General features: G+C 41.0%; 1 protein-coding gene and 1 long non-coding RNA gene across 19 annotated transcripts in view; one reads left to right on the forward strand and one right to left on the reverse strand.

The window, feature by feature from the left end:
* ZNF521 (zinc finger protein 521) overlaps positions 1–12,326 on the reverse strand; it is a 366,934-nt gene that overhangs the window by 214,712 nt on the left and 139,896 nt on the right. For all 18 annotated transcript variants that reach the window (XM_072998868.2, XM_072998870.2, XM_072998867.2 and 15 more), the window contains one exon: positions 1,636–4,991. In XM_072998868.2, coding sequence (XP_072854969.1) covers positions 1,636–4,551 — 2,916 coding nt within the window. In that variant the 5' untranslated portion in view covers positions 4,552–4,991. The remainder of the gene's footprint in view (positions 1–1,635; positions 4,992–12,326) is intronic.
* Positions 6,801–8,646, forward strand: LOC144588974 (uncharacterized). The gene is made up of 2 exons (XR_013544770.1): positions 6,801–6,943; positions 8,060–8,646. It is a non-coding gene; the product is annotated as an uncharacterized LOC144588974 (long non-coding RNA).

Consider the following 12,326-nt stretch of genomic DNA (forward strand, 5'->3'; position numbering starts at 1 on the left):
GGCTGTTTTAAGAAAAACATGTTTAGGCTTCTTTTGTTAATTTCCCTACTTACCAGAAAAAGACATTGCAGGGCCATATTTTTGATTAAAAATAGAACTATGTGGAAAATGCCTTAAAATTACTTCCACCTCCTACTCTGTCAAACAGAAAACAATTTGTAAGACTGGCCAATAAAAAAATCAAGTGTGTACCATAATACTATCTTACCAAAATCCTTTGCTGGGTATTTTTGAATTCGATACAATCCGCCAATTGTGATTAGCTTTTGATGCCTTTTTAATTCTGGTTTTATGAGTCAAGTCTCTCTCTCTCTCTCTCTCTCTCTCTCTCTCTCTCTCTCACACACACACACACACACACACACACACACACACACACACACACACACACATTGGAAGGTTCTTTTCATGGTTTCATGAAAGTCAGTTTCTCACACACACAACCTCTCTCACTCCCTCCTGAAATTTTCAGCAATCATTTGCATCAGTTCAGTATGTCCCTGTTTCCTCTCATTACTTTTAAACAAGCTGATGAATCCACCCATCCCTCTCTCACACCTTCCTTCCCACATTAATTTCAGCTTTCCCTCCTACTTACAGTCACCTCCTGCGGAAGTAGTAATTCACAAGCCGGATTGACTGCCCTGGGCTGTTCTACAGCAGTAAACAATAAAGCAGTCTTATCTCCGATCTCTAAAAGAAGTGATTTACAAGTGCCAGTGCCGCAACCAAGGACGGTAACAGGGATTGGTGGCTTACAATCATGCAGTTTAAGGTTTGGCTGCAGGGGGTAGGGGTGGGGGGGCAGCGCTCCACTTGCGTGCCCAGAGAGAGGTGTCCATGTGCCAGCTGTGGCACATGTGCCATAGGTTTGCCATCACTGCTCCAGGGACACTCATATTTGCACAACTGTATGTCACATGATACTTTTCAGAAAATGTTAATCATTCAATTCCTACCATATTTTGTCCAAAAAACCCCAAGCAAAACTGAAAGAAAACAACTCCAGCAAAAACACTACATACAGATACACACACACACATACACAAACTGAATTGCAATGAAAAGACTAATTTGCCCTTTAGCAAAAGTAGGTGTTACACTGTGGTGTTTCTTTTTAATCAAAGTAGAGCAAGACAGGGAAAAATTAATGTCAACAACATAATTTACAAAAATAGCCCTCCTGCTCTGTTGCTCACAAATATTTTCAAAAAACAGCACTCTGCATGCCAATGCTTTGGCTTGATGTGGTTTACTTTTATGTCATTAACACTCCGTGCCGTAAGCATAACTCAGAACTAGGGATTCCAACTCAAAATGAGCCGCAGCTAAGATTCCAGCTCTCAGTTGTGCTGGCATGAAGATTATTCTCTTCAGTGATAAAGAAGACAATATCCTAGGGAGACTGGAATTAGTCCTATTCTGCACCATGCAAGCCAAAACACAAGGCTTATCAAGAAGCAAGTAATTGCTAGCTAGCTAATGGCTGTGGGAGATATACTGCACATTTAGGCTAAGTGTATCCTGGTAAATAACTAACACTTTTTTTAAGATGCAATTTTTTAAATAAATGATTTTTTAAAGAACTGGAAAGAGGGAGAGAGATGTAGGGGAGAAAGAAAAAGAATGAATTACCTCTTCAGATTGTGATGGGCTAATTCGGGGCATTGGTGATACCTGTGGTGTTTTCAGATGCGTGCTATTGCTGTCTGGAAGGAGTTCTCTATGGACTGATTGGATGTGGTTCTGAAGTTCACTTTCTGATTCAAATTTAACATTGCAACTTGAACAGCGAGTCTTCAACCCTCCTGCTTTATTTTTGCTCTCAGTGGAACTCAAGTTCTCATTCTGGCCCATGCCTTGTCTGTTACTGCTCGAAGGGATGTTGACACTTGGACTCCCACTTTTGCTGAGATTAACACAGGCAGCACACAGACCATATGGCAGGCCATTGATGTCAAGTTTCACCAAATCCTGCTTTGAACGGAATTCCTTCAGGCAAGATGCACATTTGTACAGTTTCTGAAGATGCTGCACTCGCCCTGTTGCCTGCATTGTGGAACTGTTGCCCGTCTTCTGCATGTGGAATGTCCCATGAATCTTCAACTCCAAAGTCGAAGTCACTGTTTGCATGCACACCACACAGCGGAATCCTGTTAAGGAATTTCGTAAATCAGGGTGCATCTGACAATGCTCCAAGAATTCTTCCTCACTCTGGAGTGGCATTTTGCAAATCCTGCAGTTCCCAGTGTCTAGGCTCTTGCTATGTGTGACCTTATGTTCAGTGAGAGTAAGAAGAGAAGGAAATCTCTCACCACATATTGGACACATATAGTGTTTCACTGGACCCAAATGGGTTTGCATGTGTTCACGGAGTCCATTTTCAGAGAAGAACGTCCGAGAGCACACATTACACTTGTAGTTCCCTTTAATGAGCTCTGCTTTCTTCTTGACTATAGCACTTTCTCCAGGTCGGATGTTGTGATCTCTAAGCTGGTGATTCTGCAAAAGTGACTCCATTGTATAGGCTGCTCCACAAATGTCACATCCGTACATAGGCTCAGAGGTATCCACATCTTCTTCACTACCATCATGGCTGTTGTGTGATTCCTGGCTGTTGGTCAGCAAGGTCTGCAGCTCTACTTCTTCTTTCTGAACCGGCTCAGGTGCTCCATTGGTTCCACAGTTGGGAGTTTTTGTTTCAAAAACACAATGCTTTTCCCTCAGGTGCTTTTCCAACAATATGATAGCATGGAAGGCTTTGCTGCAAAACTTGCAGTTGTATTTTTTGCTGTGGGTTGTAATGTGGCACTGAAGCTCCACCTCAGTACCAAACGACTCACCACAAAAAATACACTTGTGAACTTTTCCTTGGTTTTCCAGATGATTGTGTTTAACATGGAGCTGCAGATCTGTCTCATTGCGGAAATCCCAGTTACAAGAGGTGCACCTGTATACCTTCTTTTCATTGCTGTGCTTCACAGCCAGGTGAAGCTGAATGGAGACTTTAGAATCAAATACCTCTTGGCACAAAGTGCAACGGAAAAATACAAAAGTATGCATATCAAGTAAGTGTTTCTGCAAATCGTCCACTGAAGTAAACTGTTTATCACAACTTTCACAGATGTAGTAAGTGGAGGTTATCATGAAATGGATGGTCACATGCTTCAACAGGGATTCTTGGTTTGGAAACTCCTTGTTGCACTGAGGACAGGTCAGTTTCGGAAGGACAGTGTCCAGATGCGTTTTTAAGTGAGTCTGAAAACCATCCAGTGAAGTGTATTTAGCACCGCATTGATTGCAAATATATTCTCCAGCAGGGCGTGGAGGGGCACCACCGACAGCCTGCATCATCTTTAATGAACTCTGCTCGAGAGTCACAGGAGATAAAGGACTCATGGCTCTTGATTTCTTTCCATTATGAATGTAGTTTAGCGCTAATGGAATGTTCTTATGATTCTCCTTTATATGCTTATTCAGTTTAAGAACACTATTAAATATTGGAGAATTCGTACAATAAGAACAAGAATATACTTCCACAACTGGATCCTTAGGGGTGCCTAGCACAGGAGAACCGAAACGGGAACTGCTGAGATCACAATGGACTTGTCTAATATGCTCTTCCAAGGAAGAATCAGTAAGAAACCCCATGTAGCAATGAGGACAAAAGAATGCATTACTGTCCTTAGCAGCTGGATTTGCAAATCCATGAGTACATCGAATATGTTCCTGAAGGGTGTTGAGGTCATTGAAAACTTCTGAACAGAAATTACACTGGTATATCATAGTAGGCATGGTAGAAACAATCAGTGCAGGATCGGGGGCTTCATGTATTTGCTTAAGATGCTCATTCAGATTGTAAAGCGAAGGTAACACTTCTAGACAATACTGACAAATATGGGCTTGTTCAGGTTTATCTAAATGCATAGTTTTCAGGTGTATCTGTAGTACTGCAAGGCTTGAAAATAACTGCTTGTTGCAATAAATGCAGCTGTAGGTAACCTTGGCTTGCTTGCTTGAAGGCCCAGTTATATCTGCTACTTGCTGGGCTGCTCGTTTTCTTCCACGGCCTTTTGTTATCGGGGGAGCTGTTTCTACCATAGTTGAACTGTCCACTGAGAGGTTTGAATCAGGTGTAGTGCTAGATACTGAGGTATAGCCAACAGTTACTAAAGAGGGGCTGTTGCTATGGTTGCACGATTCGGGCTGCTGGTGACTATCCATGTGACTGTACAGTTCTTCGACAGTATGAAAGTTCTCTGAACAAATACTGCACATATTTTTCTTTTCTGCTCCATTATGAGCCTGCTCCATGTGGTTTACAAGTGAATTTTCCTCTACAAAGAGTTCATGGCAGTAAACACACTGAAGAGCAGCCCTGTCTTCATTTGGGGAACACTCAGGGTGGCATTCTGCTATGTGCTTCTGAAGATCTTCAGGAAAATCAAAGCCTTCTTCGCACTGACTACACTTCTGAGTGTCCTTCATTTTCCAATCCTCCATCCGGGAAGCAGACTGAGAACCATCTTTGTTCCTCTCATGGACTTGCATGTGTCCATGGAGTGAACTAGAGGAGAGGAATCCACGCCGACAAATGGCACACTTATATGGCTTGTTAGAGGTATGAGTCTTTAAGTGAATTTTAAGATGATCGCTTCTTGAGAAAGCTGCATCACACTCACTGCAGTGGTACTTCTTGTCTCCTGTGTGAAGTTTGATGTGGCGATCCCGGCTCCTCTTGTGTTTGAAGAGACGGCTGCAGTATGTGCATTTGAAAGGGAGCTTGTCGCTGTGGCTTTGTTCGTGGTGCTTTAAATAGCTGAGGCGGCTAAACGACTTGTCACAAAACTGGCATGGATAGGGCAATCCTGGGCCACCTTCTTCTTCACCAAAATCACAACCGTCTCCGTGGCTTGGGGAAGTCTGGTCTTTGCTGGAAGGTGAAGAAGCTGGCCATGAGCAAGAAGGATCATCCTCAATGTCTACTCCATCTGCAGTTGGGGAAGAGAGGAAATAAGTGTTTAAGGGTCTCCTGTTCAGATTGTCTTTGACATACATGTGTGTATGTGTGCATACTAGCAAAAAACAAACACATTGGCTTGGATGAGCTCTTTGTGGATCCACATATGTCCTCTTTTATATAAGGCTGTTTTAAATCAATTTGTAGAACCAGAAAAAACTGTTCCCGCACTGCTTTTTTTTAAAATCAATTTTAGTTGGCCTGTCTGTATTATACACTGACAACTTTATGAAAATTCAGGTTTTAATATATTTAATGTTTCTTTTGTATCTGCTGTAAAATGATCTGCATATTATGGAAAATCTAAAAAACTCAACTGGAAAAAAATATTTTTAAACTATTTTAGAATTAAATCACATGGATGCCTAGATGTTAAACTTCAAAGGTAATTAAACACAGTATCTCCTTTTTTTAAAATTAACACTCATTCTGAAAACAACATGCCTTGTGGATTATTACAATTCTAATACTATACAAGGAAGAAGAATCCAAAGAGAATAGAAGGTATAACAGAAACAACGGCTTTAGCAGTAGAAAGCAAGAATAGCACCATCAATCATTGTATACCAGTTTTGAAATAAAGTGGTGACTGAAGGTAGAATCCAGTTAAGGCGGTGTGGAGAACTATGCCCCACAATTGTTGCACTCCAAGCTGTGTATCATCCTGTTGCAAGCAATGGGGATTTCGCATGTGCAAAAGATACTGAACACTCCTTTGCACAACTGTCAAGACAGAAGGAGTGCATGCACAATGGGTCATGGGACACACAATAAAAACAAAGAAAATTCTGTCCGATATACATTTGAGGGACTGGCTACTTGGGCACACAGTGCTATATTGTTATGCAAATAAAAGGAAAAGGAACATTTAAAAAGCCCCAACAGCCAAGAAAAACTATTTATAAAAAACCCTAACAGCCGATGCTTCTAGGATTTATGAAATGTTGAGGGCAATTAAACCGCATTAATATGCAAGTTCCTGGAAGCACATGTTAGAGTGTGCCAAACTCTCTTTCTCCCACTGTATGAGAAAGTTCAAGATAGGAGGAAAGGGGCAGGAAGGGGCCCTCCCCCTGCTTTATAGAGCCATCTCCTAAAACTGAGGTTTTGGTATCACATAATGCAGTGGGAGATTTCAGGAAGGACACAGAGGAACACGCACACCCTGACCAGTTTCCTCAAACCTCTCCCTTCTGTAAGCCCTGGACAACATTTCCATATTCCCCAGCAACCCAGTGCTGACTGCTTCCCAGAACAGGAGTGTTCGTGGTTGAGGCTAGAATATACGGTGGTGTGTTATTGAGGGCCTATACTTGTACTCAGGTAACTTAACAGCTAGTAACCAGTAATCAAGGATTAATATGCACCTAATAATAAAAGAGTAGGCATTAGATTTATTGAGTCAGATATGATTAACCAAAGAGCATGAACGTCACAAAAGCTAGATACACGCAGCATATTTTGTTCTTTTAGAGTTCAAGAGGTTGCCCACCATGTCTTCCTCTTTGCTAAAAATCTTTCTGGCTGGACTTCCTTAGTAAAACAGAGGCTGAACATTTAGGTGATCACAGACAAAGCAACTTGTTAAAAAACAAAACAAAACTGGAAACAGGAACAAATGACAACTTATTATGGTAAAAGCTGAAGGATTTATGAATAACAATGAAAAGACAAACAAGAACACAAGCCAAATAGTAATCCAAACTGCTTAGCCATTGCATTACTTCATTTCTGGGATTTAGGCTACGTGGCCTATCCTACACAAAATATGTAGTTTTCCTTTTAGACAGAAATCTTCTCCTGTGCGAGAGAAAACACCTTGAAATTATTAACAGAATTCTGTCCTTCAGCAGGGGAAAGATTCGTTGGTCGAACAAGCATCTCCTTGACAACCCAAGTCAAGTTGTTGTGATCAGGATTAAGGTAGGAGCACCCCCCCCCCAAGAACTGTTCATTTTTTCTCTCCAGATAGGCATGGAAGCCCAGCATGATAATATGCAGCTTTTGTTAAGGGAACAATGATTCTATGGATTCTGTGAAAACACGGCTGCCCCTGTTTTGCCCACCATCGCTCCTGGGACACTGATGGGTAGGACCGTCATCTATGCTGTCAATTTTCCATGGGTATATTGTGGATCTCTGCTGTGGCAAGTATTGTTCTGCTGGCAGACCTGCACTTCAGCTACTCCCTATGAGTCCTCCTCCAGGAAAAGATATGATCACCCTGTTGCTGAGAGTTATTAAAAAATAATTGTATTCTGATACATCTAAATGACCGATATTAAGTTTACACAAACTTAAGTACTTTGTTTAGGAGAGAATGGATTCTTAAGATAGTTAGAAGTTTTCAAAGAAGTAGTCACCCATTTCAATATAACAGAATTTTGTGGCACATTTATTTATCACATGTTTATTTTAGCATTAATGGTTGTGGATCACAATCCATGTTCTCCATTATGTGAAATACCATGTTCAGCATCAGGGAAAGTATAGAACCAAATCTACACATTTGGAATGAAATGGGATATAGAAAACGACAAAGGTATTATTCCCATTGGTAACAGACTTTTAGAGGGCCTAGTCTTTCAGAAAGCTTTCTTCTACAAATCCATTGAGTTGGACTGAAGCTATATAATTCATTTCAATGAGGTTTCTGGAAGAAAATGTTTAAAAAATCATTTCTCTTTTTGTATAGAAATGCTTCTATGGAAAAATAAAACACCTGACAGCTAAAGTAAAATAAAACAGTTTAGTCTATTTGATAAGTAGTATTGTCATAACTTTTCTTTCAGCACAAAGTCAGTTAGAATAAAGACATTAATGTTTGTGGGGAGAGAGACTGAATAAGCCCTTTGGGAAACCACTTATTGAATATATTCTACAAAAAAATATAAAATTCCCTAAAACCTACAAGCTCTAAAAAGCCAGTTATCATGCAACACAATAGTCAGAAATGCCTCTAACAGAAACATTCCAAGTCTGCCTTTTTTTTAAAGGAGCAAAATTTTACTACATTATTAACCTTTTGCTTATCCACAGGAAACAGATAGGATTTGTCCCTTTCCTGCATCTCACAACTGATAACGACACCATCTCACTATCAATGGCAGACAGAAGCCATCTAAGTCTCAGAAAACAACCATCTCTGTTCCTGGAATCATGCCCATTGCAACAATGCATTTGAGTGCCAGTTAAACACCAGACAAGTTTATGTCTCTTATGTATTATTCTGAGAGCAAAGCGTTCCATAATTACAGTATGTCTTATTCCTATCAGGAGCCTTAAGCTGTTCCACTAAAACTACACACACACAAACATCTCATTTTGATGGAGCCTAGAACACACAAAATGTCACTAGAGATGTATCTTCCTTACCCTAAAGAACTCAGGTATAACCTTAACTTTCAGGCATTCTGTCTTCTAGAGAAGTATTGTTAAACTAATTGAAATGTGTTCACGAGGGTTAATCTTTTGCCTACATTCTCCTTCGTAAAACCAATTGGAAATAATGAGGAGTTTCTCTTTTACAACTCCCATTCTTTCAATGATGATTCCATTAAAAAGCTCAGGTAGACTGAATTCTAAATACTTACCAATGCATTCCAGTATAAACAAAGCCTATTAATTGCCCCCCCCCAAAGTCCAGTGTTTATACATTTATTTACAGTACCACCGTCACAGTTCTTTGCAAAACATACAACAGCAGATCCTTATGTTAAGGAGCTTACAATCCAAAATTCAAGACTGAGCAAACAACAAGGACACAGTTTTGGAAGAGGTAGCCATGTTACTCAGCGCAAGCATATCAGGCAAAACCCAACAAACAAAAACAGAGAAAGGTGGATTGTACTTGTAGATTGAAATGGCTGGAGACAGATCTCTGTAGAAGATTTGAAAGTCATTATTTTATAACAGAATCATTACAAATCAAGAATACAGAGGGAAATAGCGGAGATAAAATTTATAAGCAAGGTGGGTACCCATATAAACAAAATGAATATAAGCCTAGGTTTCTTAAGTCATTACCAGATATACTGTATTTTTCTGTGTATAAAACAACAATTTTTCCTAAAATAATTAGGGGGGGGGGAAATTGGGGGGTCGTTTTATACATGGAAGGAGGCAGAAGCAAAGAAGCACTTGTGCATGATTGGACACCTCTTGCTGCCGCCACTGCCCACTGCCTCCTCCAGTGTGACTGGCGGGGCTCACCTCCAGTTCACATCACTGCCTTGTCCCCTCTGGTGGCGGAGGCAGTAGCAAGAGGCAGAGATGGAAGCAAAGGAGCAGTCATGCGCGCTTGGGCACGTCTTGCTACTGCTGCTGCCGCCCACTGCCTCCTCCAGTGCGACTGGCGGGGCTCACCTCGCTGCCTTGTCCCCTCCGGTGGCGGAGGCAGCAGCAGCAGGAGGGGGAGGCAAAGCAGCACTTACGTGCACTCGAGCACGTCTTGCTGCTGCCCATTGACTGCTGCTGCCACATCGCTTCCTCCAGCACTCCCTTCAGGCAGGGGACAAGGTAGCGATGATGTAAGCTGGAGGTGAGCCCCGGCAGTCGGGACGGATAAGGTGATCGGGCGGGGGATGCAGCAGGAGATGGAGGTGGAGTTGCCCATTAACTGCTCCTCCGCCTCCGGCAAGCATTAAAATTAGGGGGTCGTCTTATACATTGGGGTCATATACAAGGAAAAATACGGTAATACTCATGCTATTATCTATTGTTATTTTCTTCACAACTACTAGGCCCATCTCTGATCACAAGGCTCTTAAAGGTAAAAACTGTCAGCATTCTCTACATTAACACATGTAGTTCCTCTACTAGCTTATTTTTATATATACTTCTTCTCCCCCACTTCCTCCCCTTGAGTTTTTAACTTGTATCCTGACTCTTGTCAGTCTTCACCAAAACCCCACCACCACTTCCCCCCCTCCTTTTTGCTCTGGCTTGGTATTTCTTTTCTGTCTCCCGTAAGAATGTTTACAATAGAATGTAACATGAAACATAGGCCATACATTACTGCATGTGAGAAGTAACTATATGCCAAAGACTCTTGGAGTGTATTAAATGAATATTTAGAATGTTTTACTTGTGAACTTAGCATTTCATCCAGTATTGCATTTTTTTTCTTATGTCTGAAGAAGTGGACTTCTCCATGAAAGCTCACATTAAAATATAATAGTTAAGTCTTTAAGGTGCCACATAGTTCTGTCTTTTGTTTTATTTTGTAACAAGGAGACAGAGGAGTAATCAGGGAAACAATATGAATTTGTTTTATTTATTATACATAGGACTTGGTAGTAATAAAGGCAACACAGAAGTTATGCTATGTAAGTCTTATATTGTCATCAACTTTATTTTGGTAATTAAACATTTTCTATCTGCTGCCCCCCCCCCCCAGGTTCTTTGTCTCCCTTAGTATCTCTTTGCTCCTGAGGAAGTCTTATGGGGGATGAAGGATTGGACTACGAAATGTGAAAATTGTCACTGCTGGTCACCAGTAGCAATATTCCAGCATTTAAGATTTCACACCCCAACACCATGGCCCTTAAAGAGTCCCTCAGGATGCCTTTTCATTGTTGCAGTAACTCCAGACAACATCAGCTTGTCTAATTCTACAAGCTTTATTTATTTACATTGCTCTGTTTCACAAGCACAAAAAAGTATCAAATCAAAAAGTACTGAAAACATCCTTACAGTTATGAGAAAAGTACAAATAAAGGAGTTTGTAGCCTAAAAGAGGCTCATTAAAAAAGCAAAAGGTGGATTACATTTCTAAAATACCAAAGTTCTTATGAATAAAAATATATTAAAAGAAAATGATGTTCTTAGCCTTTAAACATATTAAGAACACACACAAAATAATGTTAAGTCCTCACCAAGCGAAACCACCTTTGTGCCAGTTTGCATCTATGGAGGGAAGTCCATGTTGATAGTGTTGCTGGTTTCTGGAAAAGAAGCCTGCTGCTTCACTGTTATATGACTCTTGTTGATATCCAATATGTTTGGCATTGCGTGTTGTTGTGTTGCCTTGTAACAATGAATTGAATTCCTTCTTATGTGTGTCTTATGTCCCTATATTTATACTTATTTCAGTTGTTTACCTTTCCCTTCAAACTATAAACAATATTTTCTCCATGAGTCTGGAGATCCAGGAGCCTGGACCACCAAGGGAAAATAAAACAAAACAAGCAATGTTACTGTCACTATAGTCTTTGTAACTCCAAAGGATTGTAAATCAGAATCTGGAAAGCTGATACTATGACAATAGCACCACTGCTTTGGTCAACATTTTGCAGAGTCTAGAGCAGTGATGGCAAATCTTTTTGAGCCCAAGTGCCCAAACTGGGGGAGGGGGAGAGAAATGGTAGGTGGTGGCGGAAGCAGTGGCGGAAGGAGGAATCCCAGGCACAGAGGTACCTCTAGACCCCATTATGGATCTGCCTCCTGTCATGCCCAACCTTACCACTACTTATAGCTCAGCCCGACCACCAGCGCCAGCTGCTCCAGATCCTGGCCCACCACCTGTTGGGGCACTAGCACCGTGGCTGCAGCCGCCTCCTCAGGTTTGGCTGCTGGGGATAGCAATCCAGCAACTTATGGCTCATGTGCTCACAGAGAGGGCTCTGTGTGCCAGCTATGGCACATGTGCCATAGGTTCGCCATTGTTGGTCTACAGGAATAAAGGTTTGCAGCATAAGCATTTGGCGTAGCAAGATACTGTAAAACCCAGGTAATGGAACTACAAAGAATACAAGCTACAGGTTCTGCAAATGCGACCTCCATATTTACACACTGCAACATAAACATATTCAGCTGTCTGGATTGCTAGGGTGCAACTAGAGAGCTAGTTAGTTGTTTTGAAATGAATATAGTAAACTATTGTTCAAGCCTCAATTTTAAAAGCATGTTCATTTTCAGTTCTACTTTTTCGACACCCCCCTTAATTGTTTTAATACTCTATACACACAAAATGTCACATCTTAACAGTGAAAGCTATGAAGCCTATTCTGATGAGCACCCACACTTCTGAATTTACCATAACACCACTGCATGTAAGTGTTTCAAGTAGAAGAGGTGGCAAAAAAGACAGAATGAAGTCATTTGAAGACCATGGGACCTTTGGTCACTTGACAGAGGTGGAACTAGGGGACTAAAATAACAGGAAATATGCATGAGGATATAAAAGTTTTGGAGTGAGTTTAGGGGAAGCCAAAGAGAACTTTGACTATTACCACAAGATGAGAGATTTCCTCTTTAAAAAATCCGCCTTCACATGATACCAAGTAGTGAGCTGGTCTGAAGTGCC

The sequence above is a fragment of the Pogona vitticeps genome, chromosome 4 (assembly GCF_051106095.1).
Source record: "Pogona vitticeps strain Pit_001003342236 chromosome 4, PviZW2.1, whole genome shotgun sequence".
In the NCBI taxonomy this organism is placed as follows: Eukaryota; Metazoa; Chordata; class Lepidosauria; order Squamata; family Agamidae; genus Pogona; species Pogona vitticeps.